At 47.1% G+C, this 19,043-nt stretch overlaps 1 protein-coding gene across 1 annotated transcript in view; it reads right to left on the bottom strand.

Moving 5' to 3' along the window:
• The window catches only part of ATP5PO (ATP synthase peripheral stalk subunit OSCP), a 167,728-nt gene extending 152,199 nt beyond the window's left edge, over nucleotides 1-15,529 (bottom strand). The window contains exon 1 of the mRNA XM_069636206.1: nucleotides 15,392-15,529. Within this exon, the coding sequence (XP_069492307.1) occupies nucleotides 15,392-15,421 (30 nt within the window). The 5' untranslated portion in view covers nucleotides 15,422-15,529. The remainder of the gene's footprint in view (nucleotides 1-15,391) is intronic.
• Nucleotides 15,530-19,043: the final 3,514 nt, after the last annotated feature.

Genomic DNA, 19,043 nt, shown 5'->3' with positions numbered 1-19,043 from the left:
ACACAGTACAGAGTCTCGAGGTCCAAGATGAGGCGAAAAACTGCCCGAAGGTTCGGGGACCAGAAACACCCACGAGTAAAAACCCCCAACCCCGCTGTGGAAAAGGAACAGGCATGAAAAGCCACCTTCAAAAGTAGCTTGGTCAGAGTCGTTGCCATTGCCAACTACTTGGACAGCAAGAGGGGGGGCGCACCAGTACGAACCATGCAAACCAGGAAAGCACACCTGAGAACCCCTCCGGACAGTGTCTTGAGCCCAAGACTCCAAGCGCCACTGGGCCCACAATCGGGAAAACACTGCAAGCAAACCACCAAAAAGTTTGGAACCGTCAAAAGGAAGGCTAAAGGGCAGCCGCCCACTGAGACCCCTCTGTTTTCGAATCCCACAGACGAACATGCTTGCGGGCCGATACACCAACACCAAGGCCGAGCCACAAACTCCATCAAATGCCATATCGGACAAAAGGGCAACCTGCTGTAGCATGTCAGCCAGCAGCGGGGCATAGTCAGAGCTACCGTCAATGGCCACCTTCAACCTCCTGAACCACTCAGCACATCCGCCACAGTGTAGGAGCCATAGATAGTCGCCCGAGGGCCAGATATGCACCAGCATGAACCTATTGCAGGCTGCAATCCACCCTACGGTCCACCGGGTCAAGGACAGCCGCCTCCTCGGCGGACCCATTGGAGCGACCCACCAGAATAGCGTGGACATGGTTAGTAAAGTACCAAAAAAAAGGAGCGCCACTGTGACCCTGGAGGCAGACAGAGTAGGAAGGAAAGGAGCAACGTGCAGGGCTACAGTCATGCCGGAAGACAGCCAATCGAGTTGAAAACAGATCAGATTAGCTGCAGCAAACACCCGGTGGGAAAAGAAGAAGTGTGCTCTAATTTCACAAAAACAACAGATCCGGAATGGTGAAAAAAAGGGTACAAAAAGTAGGAGCTGTGAACAGCAAAAAACTAAGTAGCGGAACACCAGCTCCGGACCGCCCCCGCTCACTTTGACCACTGCCTTCATGGACAAAGAACATATAGCTGACATTTTCTTCCACCTCTTGCGAAGCTGAGGAGAGGAGGAAGAGGGGGAAAAGGGCAAGGAGCCTGAGCTGAGCAGTTTGCTGGCCCATGGCGCAGGCAGCCCAAAACACAGCAAAAACAGAAGTGCCAGCAACACATCCATTAAACTCCCCCCTATTCCTCCCCCCATTCCACTCCCACCCCCCCATTAACCCCCTGCATTCCCCTCCATCCATTATTTCTATCCCCCCCCCCAGGAGGAGACAACAGCACGTGCAGTCATTCCTTCATACGTAAGGAAAAAGGTCAAGGCAGGTGCCCTGGTGCAGCAGAGCACACACCCAAGGAATGTAGTAACCAACAGGCACTTCACAAGCCGAGTTTAAAATATTTACTTGCACCTCAATCAGCCATTTTACTTTCACATGTCTGAGAGGTGGCCTGAACCCCGTATGTTGTAGCAGGGGGACCCACATGCCACCTGTTGAGCTATCAGGATACGGCCAAAAACATCAACTCCAGGCCAGGAGAAAACCCACCAATAGGGGAAACAAACAATCCATCTCCATGGGAACGGACCATTACATTCAGAATCCCTGTCAAGACACAGAAACATAAACACGAAATACTGCCCCCCTCCCTCTGGAGTTGGAGTCCCTGCAAGGGTCACCAAACCACCGTAATGCTGCAACAAACAGAACGCCGAGTCCTGCGGGGCCTACCAGAACGGAAAAAGATGAGCAAATACTCCCCACTCAGCCCAGCCCCCAGGGGGCATAAATGGGTCTAACTCCCCCCACCCCTTCTCCTCCTTCCCACAGCCCCAGGCCCTGCAGAACCCGGGCATCGATGCCTCCATGCTAGCTTTGGGCCAGGCAAAAAAGCGGGAGAGGCTTCCTGCTCAACCAGGACCCAAGCCCCCGCGGGGGGGCGGGTCGGTAGCACACTGCACCTGGAGGAAACAGAGGCCCCGCCACACAGCCCCACCAAGGGGCCAGTAACTGTAGCTCCCCGCTCTGGTAACAGTCCAACCTGCCAGAGGCAGGAAAAATTTCACTGGATGGTGTGGGTTAAGGGGAGGAGTTATAGGAAATAAAAGAAGGTCCTGTGTCGGAGGCAGGGGCCTCACGAGGCAAGTACTGGGACGAGGAAGAGTGGACGTGGAGTTAATGTAGTCCCTGCACAAGGTATTGCCTCCTGGTGTCTATCAAGTGTACAAGGGATCCAAGGAGTTCTCCGAAATTGCCACTGCAAAACTGTCCATCAGTGTAGATTTCGCTGATTTTGGAAATGGGAACAGTAGTACATGCAATGACTATTGCAGTGTGGGCTAGTACTCTGGTATTGCTTTCGTCTAGTCTCCCTGGGGAAAGGCATCTTTGGCATGAAAGGGCACAGGAATGCTGCTAACCGATCATCCTCTGGCCCGTTATTAATAGGGCACTAAAGGCTTTGAACGTTTTTACCTTTTAAAAACTTTATATGTAATGTTCAACGACAAATTAAATGCCATATCACAGAATACAACATTGTTCTAGTAAATCATATATTAAAAACAAAGCAGGAACCACAACAGTACTGCCACAATAATACTAAACAATGTTATTGCATTATAAAAAAAATAGTCAATAACAAAGCAAAGTACTTCCAGGGAAATAAACAAACTCACAGGGGGGAAAAATATAACATCTGAACACTATTTGAAAGCATCTTAAGGGCGCTGTGGGGAATTCAGTAGTTTGGCTGCAAAGCGTATAGTCATGGGAGTAATTTCCCCACAAGCTTCAGTGAGGGTGGGACTGCTTTCAGAGCGAGCTAGACTAAAAACTCACTTAGGGGTAGATCTGATGTGAGAAAATGGTCAATAAAGTGCTGAATTTCAGAAATAAAAGTGCCTTTCAGCGGAAGGACTTCTGCTTGAATACTTTAACAAATGCATATCAACTGCAACTGTTTGTACAGCCCCGAACACCACTAAAAACACGCACTAGTATAAGTTTCCCAAAAATAACTTCCCATCCATTGCCCACCCTGGTGCTCTTCATTGCACATCTGGGCGTGCGTGCAACCCTCTGGGGATGCAGCCTTCAGTTGATGCACCCACTGGCGACTTTCACTCACACGTCCACTGCGTTCTAGAAGGTGTGTGCCACAAACAAACTTATGGCGATAAGCAGCATTACGGAGGCCGTACCAGCCGTGTACTGCAAGCAGCGCCCCATTAAGGTGTGCCAAGCATCGCTTTCTCCACTTCCCTCAGATGGTCTGCTGTCCAGTGCTGTAGCAGAGGTCTGACCCAAGCCCGCTAAGCAGTTTTGTTTCCGACAAAAGTCGAACACAGATGGCTATTGTGGGTGGCTTTCTAATTGGGTATAACCGGGGCAGAGTGTAAGCTATTCCAACCTTGGAATGCATCAAGAATAAGCGAATCTCAAGCAGGTTGTGCAGTCTATTGTGTATCGAAGAGGTCGGTCTACCAGATGCTTCTGAAGCGTACAGGTGGAAAACATTTAATACAATAACTGTGAAACACATTGCATGGGATTTTTTGCATAGAATCTTAGCACATTTCATGGAATAAATAGATGGGTGGTGGGTCATAATAAGGTAGATGTAGGAAGGGTGCGGGGGGGGGGGGCTCGGCCTGCATTTTATTTCAACGAAATAAGGTAAAATTCGAAGGGGAAAAAAAAACAATGAAAATCTCCATGACAGAGGTCATCAACATCATCTCCAGCCTAAAACGCTCTAGATATCAAGGTGACATCTGCCTTGCCCCATCAAAGATTGTGTCACAGAACTTGCATCATTTATCCCCTCTCTCATCAACAACTCCTTTTCGCAAAGTACTGCCCCCAAGAACCTAAGAGAAGCGTGGGTCCTCCCACTACAAAATCGCTCGACCAGAACATCCCAACTAATTACCGCCCCATTACCACAGTCCCCTTCCTTTTGAAAGTCCTAGACCGTGCCGCCAACCTTCATATTCAAGAACAACCTCCTGGGTCTATGCCAAATCGGGCTTCCGAAGTAGACTTAAGGAAACGGCCCTCCCCAACCTTAAAAAACAAATTGACACCATCACTGACAATGGAAACCTAGCTATCCTACTTCTCCTAGACCTATCCGTGGCCTTTGATTTAGTGAACCACAAAATATTTTGTCATCTAGCCAGTGCTGCCCAATTCTCATCGAAAGCCATCACTTGGATAGAATCTTTCATCTCCGCGCACAATGAGTTTTCTCCAATATAGCAAATGCGGCCCCAGTTCTCTGCAGTGTGCCCCAAGGATCTTTTGTGTCACAAACGCTATAACATTTTTTTACCAAGCCTCTGTTGGACCGCCTTGATGAACTCAGAGTGTCCCACACCAACTAGGCGGATGACACGCAAATTATTCTGCATCTCTCAGGTGATATACGATAAAGATTCCACTATACTCAATATCTATCAGACTCTTGACTAAATGATGACAAAAACAAGTTACTACTGGTTGGCACCCAAACATGCCTTAAAAATAAAAAAATCTTAACACCAAAAACAAATTCTTCATAATAAATGGGAACACCATCACCATCTCAAAAGAAGTCAAAATCCTGGGAGTGTACATGGACTCATTAACCCCATCTAGACAAGTCCAACGCAACTGTCTCATCAGCAGCCAATACTGCAAAGCTCATTAACGCATGTAGAACTTACCTCTTCCAAAAGCTGCCTAACCTTAGCTAGAGCCCTCATACAGTCCAAACTAGATTCTAATATTCTCCTGGCTGGCGCCTCGACCAATAGCATTAAAAAAAAGAATTCAGGTCACTCAAAATGCCATGCGAGCTGCCTTAAATATTCACAGAAGGGAGCATCTCTCTGAAACAAGACGCCAAGTACGCTGGCTGCTGATGCAGGACACAATCGGATTCAAAACGATGGCGATTACCCATAAATGTCTCACCAACAAAGCACCCAAATAGCTCACCAACCTGCTCAGCCCAACCCAAACTACTAAGCCCACACGCACAGCCTCGGCTCACCTGCCTGTGCCCAAATTCATAAGAACCAAAGCTGGGGGATGCAGCTTCCCAGCAGTGGCAACAAAAGGCTGGACACCCTCCCTCAGCCATCAGATCTGCCACTTCCATTCTTCATTCCGCAGAAAACTCAAAACCTGGCTCCTTCACTGAATTTGTAGCATTCCCACTGCTGCACCAACCACCATACTGTAAACTGTACAACTGAACCCTTTACTGAGAACTTTCATACTGTAAATTGTATTCTGTACATATTGTAAATTTGTACCAGTAAATTGCATAATTGTATCTTGTTGCCTCCTGGCAACACTTGTAACTCGTCTTACCTTGTATTTCCAGCGCCCAGATAGCTACGGGTTAGGTGTGCTCTACAAATGCCAAATAAAATGGGGTTTGCAGTGATGGATTCAATGTTTTCACATACATCCTTCTGAAGCATAGGCTCTTGCACAAATGATTTTTCAATTGCCCAGCTGTGGGGAAATAGCCCAATCTGAATGAGAGGAAGTTGACACAGACCATGGGTGAGCAGGCAAAGGAAGGATCACTATGCCAATACAGGATGAAAGCATGTGCTTTCCTACAAGACTCCCGATTGGGAGAATCATTTGTAAAGACACTCGTTAATTGGTTTAAATGCTGCACCAAAAATAACATTTTCTGAATCAACAAATTCATGCCTAAGCATTTCCAGTACCATGTCAAGCAGATATCCTGCTAACGAACACCCCTGCTTCTTTCTTGTGGTGGTAAGGCTTTGCCACATAGGTGGCACAACCGCCAACATGTGTAAAAACCAAAGAGTAATTTATGTTTTGGATTTGTAGAGCGCACTGCAGCCCAAGGGCATAGAGGCGCTATCAAGGATACTTAAGAAGGCTTGCTTGAGGATTACAATAAGGGGCCCAAGAAAACAACAGATCACAATTGCTCTATTTGGTACAGTTAAGAGAAGCATAGTTTTACATTGCAAGGGTGTGACACAATCAGTGGGGAAGCATATGTTCGGAATCGCACGTGGAGTAAGCCCTCGAGACAAAGCCTAGTTTTTAAGGCCTTACGGAAGGCAGCATGAGATTCAATTGATCTGATCGTTCGGTAGGTTGTTCCAGAGAAAGGCAGCCATAGAGGGGAAGCTCGAGCCCCCAGCGCACACTCTGCACGTGTGAGGAACCAAGATGCGGTTCGCATAGGCGGCCCTGGAGGGTCTGGTCGGTGTTTGTTTGGAAATCCTTTGTTCGAGATACGTGGGTCCAAATACCTCTTCACATATTGAAACGAACTTAGCAATATAGTAGATTAAATAGAATTAAAACCAGTATTTTACTGGATTTACCTGAGGGCTTCACCTGCACATGTGAAGTAGGATTATTGCATAATCCAAGCCATGTTAATTCTAGGACAAAACCAATGCTGAAAAGATTATACAACACTGACGTAGATGAACGATTAAAAGTACTGTGGGGTGGATGAGGGAGGGGAGTTGCATTTATCCTCAGATCCTCGCTTATGATGTGGGAAATCAAAGGACAACTCTCGGAAGGGATAGAGTCCTGTAGTCTAAATTAGGACTCCATGCCGAGTCGACCATCAATGTTCTTCTGATCTATAGGCCCGCCTCACGGCTGAGGACTTTGCAACTGCACTTTTGAACTTCCTTCTGCCTTTTTTGAAACTTATACTAGTTTCTTATTACTGGGAGATTCAATATTTTGCTTGGGCAAGACAAAGAATTTGGCATCTGAGTTGGAGGTGGCCTTATTCAATATGGGCTTTCTCATTGTAAGGGGCATACCCATGACTGCCTATAGACTGTTAACATTGTGTCCAAGGATCTTCGAGTGTTGCCCTGTCCCTGGTCGGACCATTATTTCGTGCATTTTACAGTGCAGGCAGAATTTCCGGTAAAAATGAAAGGAGGGAAGTCTCACGAGTTTCTAGCTAGAAACTCGAAGAATCTGACATTGGAGCGTATTGAACTCATGCTCAGTGCTGGTATAGTGAACATTTCTAATACTCCTGAGATGTCGCACCTTCTTTCTTCCTCTTTGGTCGATATTTCCAATACGTTGGCACCTTTAAAAAAGAGAACGCGTAAGGTAGTATGTCAAAGCAATACCTGGTTCTCCCCAGAACTCAAGAGACTCAAAGCCTCTACACTCAAACACTTATATCAGTGGAAACATAATCCTACCTCTTCAACTGTGGTAGCCTATTAAGGAGCGGCCAAAGAATATAAACTGTCCATTGTAAATGCTAAGAAAACTCCTTTAATACTAGAATACAGAGTGCTCACTCTGATGTGAAGGAGCTTTTTAAGATTACCAAGGAGCAAGAAACTCCCGACTCACGATTCGGGCCTGCTAGTTAAGGATGCGGCCTGGTGCTCGGCAGTTCGGGAAGCCAGGAAGCCATGCAGGGCAAATTGAATGGATTTAAGGCGGATATTGCCAATAAAAATTTTTCAAAAAAGATTGTAAACTTAAGGTATTAGGAGTGGGAGCGATTGGGATTTTGAGATGTCCTCTTATCCCTCAATTTAGCTTTTCTGCCATAACGGTGTCAGTCAGAACTCACTACGATAGTGGAGCAGTTAAAAGCCACTAGGTGTAAAGACGATACCTGCTCGGCTGCGATTATCACTGTCCGCCCATCCTGCTGAATGCCATCTGTACATTTGTTAACGCCTCCTTTTTGCAAGGAGCAGTACACATGGGACTAAAAAAACCTGGATAACCTACATCCTTAAAAAAAACAGGGTTACTGGCGGATTTGCCGCTCAACTATAGACCTATTACTAACAGCCCGTACTTGCTTAAAATCTTGGATCGAGTGGCACATGTCCAAATCTCTGATCACCAAAATGACCAACAATCTGGATTTAGATAGCGATTTGGGACAGTGACTGCGTTGTTGGAACGTATGGATAACGGTAAGGTATCTAATCTGATGCCGTTAGATCTGTCGGCGGACTTCGACCTGGTGGACCATTCCATCCTGGTCACCAGGTTGAAGGACATAGCCAATTTCATCTGCAGCAGCTCAATGGATATCTACGTTCTTAAGTAATCGGGACAGCAGCGTTTTCTATGAGGCGGCAATGGCACCGTCCTTAACCTTGAAATTTGGCATACCTCAGGGGTCATGCATCTCACGCTGCCTATATAACAACTTTACGGCACCCTTCTTTGCTCTTTTGGAGCAAGAGGGGGTGGTGCTTATGAATTGCACTGATGACACGCAATGTGTCATCCCTATTTCAGGGATGCAAGAAACTGTTGAAGCAGTTGAATAAGGTTTACACCTTTATAGAGAGTTGAATGGTTCAAAGTAAAGTGGCTCTGAATAGAGAAGACTGAGCTGCTGATTATTGGTACAACAAATTTGCTGCAGAAATTGGGTCCAACTTATGAAAGCTTTCATATCAAGGATCCTAAATTAATTGTCCAAACGAAGGTTAAGACGTCGAGTGTCATTTTGGATCAATATTTAAACATGAAGGCACATGCGAGTAGCCTGGTGTCTTCATCAGTTTATTATATTAAGCTGATGACACACCTTCGACCCTTTATATCCTAAGCTAATGCCAATACTATTGCTAGACCAATTGTGGGTGTCAAGATCATTTACTGTTGAAGTCTGTTTTATGCAATCAACAAAACAGATCACAACAGGTAACAGGTTATACAGAGAAGAAGAAACTAACATCTTTTCGCTTGAACCTTGATTAATGATATCCGATGACCCTGATCTGGATGCTTTTTTATGGTCTTCTGTTTTATTGTTGCTCCCTTAAGCCTACGGGTCCATGGTCTGCATGATATAAATATTAAAAGTAAAGTATGTTATATGTTTAGGTGTATATATGTCTGACAACTAGGGAATTGTTCATTTTTTTATTATGAAATGTACAGCTTTCATACTGTGGATTTCAGACCTTGTATTATGAATGGATACAATATAACCATGTGTATCTTTTTTTTATATTTTTCGTTGCGGTATGTAGGATTGCTTAGTTGTGGGGCATGATGTTGAATAAAGCTATTTTTGAATGAATGATAAATCACAAAATTAATAATTTGAACATACATTGCATATTGCTGTACCAGAATAGCTTTTTGATTTTATAGCAATATATGTTTATGCATTGTAGAGGTCAACAATAGTGAGACCAAAGTATGCAGGTTATTTTCCTTTTCTGTAAGCAAGTGAAAATTGTAAGTCATTTCTCCAGTACAAAGATAGGGTACCACTGGTGGTTTTTGAGGTGCTATTTTAAATAAAATAGAACATTATCATCAAAAACAGCCTCGTTATTTTCCTAGATATTTTGTTGTGGTAGGAGGTGAAGGATGCCATTTACGCAGAACGAAACTTGAAAGCTACAATATATTCTGTAGATCAAATCTTAAAGCTGCAAAAATATCTGCAGAAGCATGCCCGAGAACCACCTTGACTTCAGGAAAGCACTGCTCACACTTCTAAACCCCAAGGCCGTCTCTACTGGCCTTAAACCTATGTGAACGTCCAAGGTCATTGCTAGCCGCCCCTGAACTACTACTACATGCACCAGAAGCTTATTGTCTCAAGGTTTGGTTCTTTCTAGGTTGGACTATTCTAACAGTTTCTTTCTAAAATCTACCTGCCTCCAGTCTCCACCCTCTGCAACTAATCCAGAACAGGACTGCAAAACTTGTCTTTAGCCTCAAGCCCTGGGATCAGATCTCTCAAATCCCTCCACTGGCTCCCAGTGGATTAAATACAAAACCCTCTGCATTATCCACAAGGCTTTCTGGGGTCTGGGCCCAAAATACCTTCAGCTATACCTCCGCAAATACCTACCCTCTTGAGCTCTTCACTTCTCTACCTCAAACTCCCTCAGAGTCAGGTCGTTTTTCCTAAGAGACGAGCTGTGGGTAGATCTCAGTCTTCGGGTGGGGCCTCCCTCTGGAGCACCCTCCCTGCCACTCAAACTTGAGGAGAACCAGCTCCGGAAGCTCCTCAAGACCTTCCTCTTTGCTTCTGCCTTCACCCTCCCTCTTCCCTGCTGATCTGCTCTTTCTCGGAACCGTGAACCTGGCTTATCCTCCGTCTTCCGTGCCCAGGTACCTGCTCACTTTACCACCCTCCCGCACTGCCTTTGGGCCACTCCTGGCACTGGGGTCTGTATCTGTACCCATACAGCCCCCCCTTTTCTTCCTGCACTTACCAGACATACCCCATCTACTGCATTAAACCCAGTACTTGCCGCACTAGCTTTGTTTGTTGTCCTTATTTATGTTTTCTCCTTTGCTCTGCTCGGTTTGGTGCCCATATTTATTTGTATTCATTTTCACTTTCCCCATGCTTTGCACTTTCCACTTCTCCCCCCTCCTTCTCCAATGCACTTGCGTGTTTTCAATGTCACTGGGCCTAGTAAGATAGTTTTTGTTCTCCCTCGTTTCCCCTCCCTTGTCTGGTCGCGCTCTGAAACACTTGTTTATGAGCACGATATGAATAAAATATCAAGACCACTTGTCCGACAATCATAAGCCCTTGCATTAATCAGTGGATGAGGCACATGGCTGGAAGCCTACTTCATCCAAGCCCTTATGCGTCACCATGGCGATGGATTTTTGGAACTGTAAGCCTTGCTTTGATACAAGTGGTACCGTCCCTACAAATAATGCCCGATTACTTACTGGTAATCTTAATTACTCCTAGTCCTATTCTTCCTCATCACAATAATTACCTCATGAGGCCCCTGACTCCGACACAGGACCTTCTTTTATTTTTACTATCCCCTAGGACTCATCCCCTCCAACCACATCATCCAGTTTATATAACCAAACCAGAGCATGGGACCTTCCCCGCAGGGAGGGCGAGGAGAGTCGTCAGTACTGTGACGAGGAAGAGTAGGACCAGGAGTAAATAGGATTACCGGTAAGTAATCAAAGCATTACCTCCACGACCACTCTTCCTCGTCCCAGTACTTACCTCATGAGGTATACCAAAGCAGCAACGGGGAAAAGGTCCCAATGAGGCGGAGCCCACACACCTTTAATATCATTCATATCCCCACAGACAAAATTCCAACCCGAAGGAACCAACCCCCAAGCGGAAGACATTCAACCTATAGTGGTTGATGAAAGTGCTTTGATCAGCCCAGGTGGCAGCCCTACAAATCTCCTGCAGAGAAACCCCCCTTGCATCAGCCCAGGAAGCCGGAAAACCCCTGGTAGACTTCCCCTGACCGTGCGCAGGTACAGGCAGGCCAGAAGCCACATAGGCCACGGAGAACACAACACGGATCCACCAGCTAATGGAAACCACTGAGGCCTCACGCCCAGCACCAGCCGGGCCAAAAGTAATCCAAAGACTATCAGATGGGCAGTCCTAGCCAAATACTCCAACACTGTCTGCCGCACATCAATGTTATGCCAGGCCACCTCCTCTGGTGTATGCAGATCATGAAAAAAGAAGGGAGAACCAGATCTTGAGAGGTGTGAAACCGAGACACAACTTGAGGTGTGATCCAAAGTTTCTCCCTAAACACCACTAATCCGGCAGCACCCTCAGGAACGGGGGTGGGGGGGTGACATAATAGAGGCCCAATCCCCCCTAGCCTACAGGCAAAAGTGATGGCGATAAAAGGCAGTCTTCGGCGCAAGATGTTTTATGTCAATATAGGAAATGGGCTCAAAGGGAGGCCCTTGCAGAAAGATCCCAAGGAGGGAGGGGGGGGGCCTTTACAAGTACGGGAAGAAGAAAACCCCCGGAGCAACTTCCCCACCAACACCTCCCCATCCATGTGACCATCAGAGTGGCCCAAGAGGAATTTTATGGAGGCCTATTGAGAGCAAAGGGTGGAAACCGGCAGGCCCTTGTCAAACCCCTACTGGAGGAATTGGAGGATAGCTGGGAGGCCCGAACGCAGGGGATGGATCCCAGACCGCCCACACCAGTCCCGGAAATGTCCACAATGCCTGCCATATGCCTTCAGAGTAGAGGGTCTTAGAGCATTCATGATAGACAACCACAGGACCCGAAAAACCCCTGGGACATCAACCTAGCCCGTGCAATAGCCACACTGCCCATTGAATCTGTCAGACTCCCAACCTCAGATTCTCCTGAAGAGGACACGGCCACTTAGGGACCAGCCAAGATTCCCGGAACTAAAGCTCCAACGGAGTGTGGGGCCAGAATGGGGCCACCAACAACAAAGTCACCCTGGACACTCTGATGCGCTGAACTGAACCATCCGGGGCAGAAGGGGGAAGAGGTGGAAAAGCATAAAGGAGACCCTGAGGCCACTGTACAGAGAGGGCGTCGACCAACCCCACCCCCCCCCCCGCACCCACTCAGCCTGAAACAGAGCAGAAGAAGGGGAGCCTTCACTGAGGCTGGCGATGCAAACAAATCTAGAACCGGGGTCCCGAATCTGACACAGAACTCTGCAAAGACCTGGCCCGATAGAAACAGTTCCGCAGAGGAGGGAAACGGCGACTGAGAAGATCCGCTTGAACTTGTCCACCCCCCTGATATGTGAGGACACCAGATACCAATCCCCCCTCCCCCCAAGAAGAACCAAATCTGAGCAGCCAGAGCATTCAAGGAGCAGCCGGAACCCCCTTGGCATGGTTGACACATGCCATGGCCGTTGTATTTCCGTCCAGACAAACACTGCCCGGCCTTCCAGAAACCCCTTGAAGTACACCAGAGTCCAAAGAATGGCACATAACTCCCTCCAGTTGGATGACTGACTGCTCTTCTCCGGATCCCACAACCCTTGAGCTGAGAGGATCCCCAAAGTTGCCCCCCCAACCTCTTCCACTAGCGTCAGTAGTGGTCACGGAGGAAGGACCAGGGACACCCCTGCCCAAAGATTCGGAACCCCCAACCACCACAGCAGGGAGCCCTTCAGCACAGGGGACACCTTTATCAAAGCATTGTAAGCTTGAGATGTCAGAGCCAGTGGGAGAGAAGATAAGACACCACAGGTCGTAAACGAAGACGGGCCCAAGGCACCAGAAACACGCAAGAAGCCATGTGCGCCCCTGCAGTTTGAGCAATAGGCAAGCCGAGACATACTGCCTACTGAGAACCCTGCCCAGAACAGCCAGCAATCGATGGACCCTCTCCTGGTACAAGAATACCCTCCCCATCCTGGTGCAAATTTGAGCCGAGATGAAAACGATCCTGAGAAGGCACCAGCTGAGACTTCTGCCAGCTCACCAGGAATCCCCAGTCCTGTAGACTTCTGCCAGCTCACCAGGAATCCCCAGTCCTGTAAAGCCTGGCAGACTATTTAGAGATGAGCCAGGACGGTCCGTCGGCAGGAAGATGCCTTGATCAACCAATCGTCTAGGTAGGGAAAAAACTGAAGGCCCCTTGGATGCAAATACACCACTAGGGGAGTCACCATCTTGGTGAACACTCTGGGGGGATGATCGCAACCCGAACGGGAGCACTCTGAATTGAAAATGTCGGAACCCCACTGCCAATCGGAAGAACTTCATCTGGCGGGGCCGGAGAGCCACATGGTAATATGCATGCTGGAGATCCAGAGAAGCCATCCAATCCCCCTGTGCAACATTGGAAGAATGTTATGCAAAGTCTCCATTTTGAAGTGTTCATTCTGGACAAAACAGTTCAGGGCCTTGAATTCCAGAATTAGGTGAAACTTCCCTGACGGTTTGGGGACCAGGAACACCCACGAGTAGAAACCCTGACCCCGAACAGGGAGAGGAACAGGCATGATGGCCGCCTTCAACAACAAGTCGGATAGCGGTTTCCATAGCCAACATCTTGGTCCGAGACCTGGGAACCACAGTCCGAACCATGCAACCCAGGACAGGAGGAGACAGGAAAAACACTCGATAACCCCTCTGAACTGTGTCCAGAACTCAGGAATCCAACACCACTGGCCCCATACTGGAAAAAACAGCCCGAGCCACTCGCCTACCGGCATGTCCAAACCGTCTGGACTTTGGTACCGGACCAGGACGTGAGGAGCGTGGAGGACCCCGTCCTCCCCTTGATCTCCGAAAAGAAAGATGAGGAGCCAGGGAAAACCTTGCCAGTCAAGGCACCAACTCCGGGCTGTCGAAGCAGGCTTGTGCTGCAATTTGTCAGCCCTATACACTTTATTGTGTAAGAGGCCTGCTGGACTCTGGCTGGGATGCCCCACGTCGTCCTGCAGCCCCGCAACAAGACCGGACAAGGCAATCCTGCTCAACCAGGTCCCAAGTCCCGCAGGGAGCCCCCAGGAGCACTGCTGCACCTGCTGGAGGCGAAGGCCCCGCCATCATTGCTCCCCGGCAATCCGCACCAGGAAAAAAGTCCAACCTGCCTGTCGTAGGCAGGAAAATTAAAAACTGGATGCCGTGGTTGGAGAGGAGGAGTTATAGCGAATAGTACAAATAAAAGAAGGTCCTGTGTCGGAGGCAGGAGCCTCATGAGGTAAGTACTGGGACGAGGAAGAGTCGAGGTCATGCCCATTATCATCCGTCCCTAATGCCCTTAAGTAGTCTCCTCTGCTTGTAGCGCCGTTAAAAAAAAAAAATTAAAAAAAAAAGTACATTAAACAAATATGCGTAAACATAAATTTCCTATAGAGGTCAGGTGCGAAGAGTGGTGTGTCAACGGGCGGAGGCAGGCCACGTATTTTGTTTGTTACTTGAAGTGAAGATGACAACTCTAGCACCGTTACCAGGTCACCTCTGTGTGGAGTGATCAGAGGACTTTCACTAGGGCAGCTGTCAAGTGGAACTATGCCAGGCATGAGTAGTTCATCCAGTCAGTTTATTCTTTTCATTATGTGAAAAGAAATCTTGAAATCATAATGGCAAATTGCATTAGAGGATAAACCCCAACAGGAACGGAAATAACAAACCCAGGCCTTAACGAGCTGCTGAGCAATTTAACCACTTGCCTTGACATCACCCTGCACTTCTTACGTTCGAATCCGAGTAGAGACCAGCCAGAGCTTTATCCTTCCTAGTCGATAAATGTACAAACGTGGCTGTTCTGGGAATGCACTCTGGAAGTTGTGGTATTGGTTTCAGTATGGGAGTATTCCCACCGACACATGGGAAGTCAGAAGGTCATCTTTCCTATACGTCTACCCTGCACCTCCTGTATGTCATATGCACCCGTCGTCACAAGTGCCTTTACTGGTGCTTTCCCTTTACCAGCCACATCCCAGCCAGTTGACCGTTTCCTCCCGACCCACAGAAACGGATGGTCTACAACCCGAAGATGCATCATCTTTCAAAATTTGTTGGCCGCGTTACATGAGTCCGGGTCTTGCTGTACATCAAACAAACTGTTTTCATATAACTGAGAACGATCGCGCCTGCGTTTACCTGCACTCGGAGTCCGGCGACTGCTGCCATCTTTTACCTTCAGACCACGGCTAAGGAAGGTCAACCCGGCAGCTCCCACTAGCAGAAATGGAGTTTAAAAAACTAAAGAAGGACGAAAAGAGCGCGTTATAACTAAACAAGTACAAAATATGGCGGCCATATTGCAGTAGCAGGACTACAGTAAATACTGCAGACACACCGCTTGGGTTAAAACAATCTTGCAAAATAAAGGCACATAATTTTGAATGTGTTTAGGTCACGTATTTACGTAAGTTACACAGAAGCATTGTTGTACGATCACAGTGAAATAGGCAGGAACATTTTAGTATCTTCTAGTTCGCTCATACAACGGCACGATCTTTTTCCTCATGAAAGTTGTAGTTGCTGCCTGACTCGTGCAACGAATGAGCACGTGCTATTTTCCATTGCCCCGGTTCATCTAAAATAATAGAGAAGACACGTCATCGCAGACTTCCTAGGACTGACAGGTGATCTTGTGCGCGTGGGGGCATATTTCAAAGTGATTCTATGTCAAGACTTCGATGTGTTCAGTAATATTTGGTATCCCATACTGATCGGTATCCCCTGGTCTTCGGCTGATTGCTGATTGGCTGCATTAAGCCTGAGCAGCGGCCCCTTGTTATGTTTTGGGGTTATGAGATCAGCACAGAGTACACAGGAGCCTCAGGTAACATGGACTGCTTTACTGGGTTCGTGGTTACAGGGAGCACAACAGGAACATACATCAGGTAATCAAGACAAGTTCTTAACCAGAGAGACATCCACCGGTCCCCCTGCTCTTAGGTTTCAGTTCCAACTGATCTCTTATGGAATTAAAGCAGTTTCACCCAATAACATTCCACAGCCAACACTCCATACTGAACACTCTAAACTCAAACACACATATCAGGGAAAGACCAGAGTAAGTAAAACCCAACACCCCTCTTCCGAGCTGTCACAGACATAAGCAGCAGAGCACCGCACGAGCGGCCTCCGTTGTTGTAATAGATAAAACACTGTTCATTCTGAGAGAAAGCTTTGCATTTAAACGTGAGGCTGTCTTTGAGGAAGCTGTTGATGTAAAGTTTTCTCTCAGAATAATAAACAGCGATTAATCTATACCCACAACATTGCATAAACTTTAACTTGTCATTAAAATACAAGGCTTCGACTGAAGCCATTAATGACTCGCTACAGGTCATGAAATGTCGAGCAGCGCTTTGTGGTAATAACAAGACAGTTACATCTTATGAAAAGCCTCCCTATATTATCCTGTAAGTGGAGTATTCAGCATTGCAAAATGTGGTGCGGGGGACAGCCACGGTGAAACGCCTACTTTCCCCTCAAATGCAGTGCACGCAATTCCAGGTTGTCTCATTCGCGCCCACAAACCGCCCACCCCTGCCCCAATCTATTTTTTTGGTAACATTACTTGTGGTATCTCGCATTTTAACACAACAAAAAAAAAACGAAGAATCATTACAGATGCAGGGAACTCATCTATTAGAGCTCTGTCCGGGCGCTCTGGGGCAAAATACTTACACATCAACTAATTTGCATATGGATTGCACCAACAGAAATTAATTCACAGAAAGCAAATCGCAAGGAGCATCATCAGTCTTTGATACTTGGAGGCGCCATGCAACTGACTTTAGAATAAGTTGTCATAAGTGTTATGGGTGACCCTCCAATGTGCATTGCCCCTTTAAGGGGATGTGTCCCTTCCACGTGTATTGCCCTTTTAAGATGGGCAATGACTACGTCATGGCCAAAGCTAATAAAAGGAGCTCCTGCAGGCACGTGCGGCAGAACGGCTGCAGACTCCCAAAGAGGAACGACTGAGTCCGTGTCTCATTATTGATGTAGGCCGCAGGCCTACACGTGGAGGCACAGGCCTGCATGCCCTGATGCCGTGGGACCCACATGCCAGGATGGTGGCCAAGGTCCGCACGGTCAGGGGCCTGGCAGGCTGTGCCCCACCCCGATGGCGTTGATGTCCATACAGCTAAGGGGCCTGCCGGATATCCAGGGTAGACCCCAACCCCCACACATAGTGGGCCTGTGATGTGCTCAAAGGAAGAGCACCCAGGGGCGCCTGCCGGATGTCCATGGCAGGCGACCCCCAACAATAAGTAAGCCAAGTGGCAAATCATTTTGTGGTGCAAAATACCTAAATTGCACTGTTATATATGGAGCAAGTCTGGCTTTTTTTTAAAATAGCAGCATGATATATTAAAGCTTTGAAGTGAATCACTTACAGAGCTGCAGATAAGACGCAGTCTGATTACATGGTCTGCCCAGGATCACACACTTTGGTTAAATGGTGAAACTGGGATGTGGACAATTTAAGCAACTGAGCACATCTTCATAGTTTTAATTTATATAGATATTTATTAATGTTTCCCTTTGCATTTCATCTGCTTAAATAATACTTTATTTATAGCAATGCCTTGGAAGCAAAGCACATTACATAAGAAACTACCCTTTCATTATTAACTTTAACTATACATCATTATAGAAATATGTTCAGCAATAAGAGGGTGGATTTACTTTTATTGTCCCCACCCTGCATGCAACGTCACAATAGCATCATGCAGATTAATGTGAGCCTAACAAACCTCCCTTGGGTAAAGCAATACTCATTATTTCATAAAGCCTGCAGCATTATGCAACCGTCTCACACCTGATCACTCCCTGCCATGTACATTTCTAAAGGGACAAAAGTCCCTGCTAATAGTCCACCCTCCCTCCCTTCAGTGCCTAATGGTTCACATTGAAATGCTCTGTTGACACAGAGCAACTTGCGAGCCCCTCTGCTGCTGCCCTGAGCTCCTTGGGACATTGTCCTGGCAGAGGTTTCGGAAAGGGTAAGGTGTCCTGCTGCCAGGACAATTACTGTGCTGAGCAGGAATTACTCAGCACACATTGTCCTGCCAGCGGGACACCTTTCCCGTTTGGGCACCTTCATTGAGGTGCCGAACAGGAGAGGTGGCCCACTGGCGAAAGTCCCAGTCAGGCTCTCAAAAAGCCTGTGGGGTGGCAGTGTGCCCCTCCCAGCCCCCGCTCGGTACGCCACTGTGTCCAGGTGTTCTCCAGCCGATCAAGATACGAAGCTTTACAGTCCATGGTGCCACATCTATGAGTTCATGAACCACCCTTGTGCATTTCATCCATCCTACTGATTGAAGGGCTTTAACACCCCACATAAGACTTCCTCCATTAGGTTCTACACTTTTTTTGTCAAAATGTTATATTCAAGAAAGAGCGTGAACAGTAATTTCAACAAAGTGATATATACTCATCATATACCAGATTCCTTACATAAATCAAGAAATGCAACCTTTCAAATAAAATTTTCCATCAAAGAGACACTAATAAAAACAACCACAAACAGCAATACATAAGGAAAGTCGGTGGGTACAAGGTGTGTTTGTGACAGACAGCAACAGGAGCATCGACAAGACGGAGCACACTGATACAACAAGCATTAGCAATGCAAACAGTTTTTTTTTGTAGGAATGGCAAAGGCACTCGTCAGGCACAGACATATTGGTATTAACTGCCCATTGGTAGTTGCAGGTGCAAAATGGTGGCAGTACCTGGGCATCTTAGCAGTGCCCGGCAAATTCCTAATATTATACACAAGCCAAAA

The sequence above is a fragment of the Ambystoma mexicanum genome, chromosome 7p, assembly GCF_040938575.1.
Source record: "Ambystoma mexicanum isolate Mex_15411 chromosome 7p, UKY_AmexF1_1, whole genome shotgun sequence".
NCBI classification, from domain to species: domain Eukaryota; kingdom Metazoa; phylum Chordata; class Amphibia; order Caudata; family Ambystomatidae; genus Ambystoma; species Ambystoma mexicanum.
This window is presented reverse-complemented; position numbering and strand designations above follow the sequence as displayed.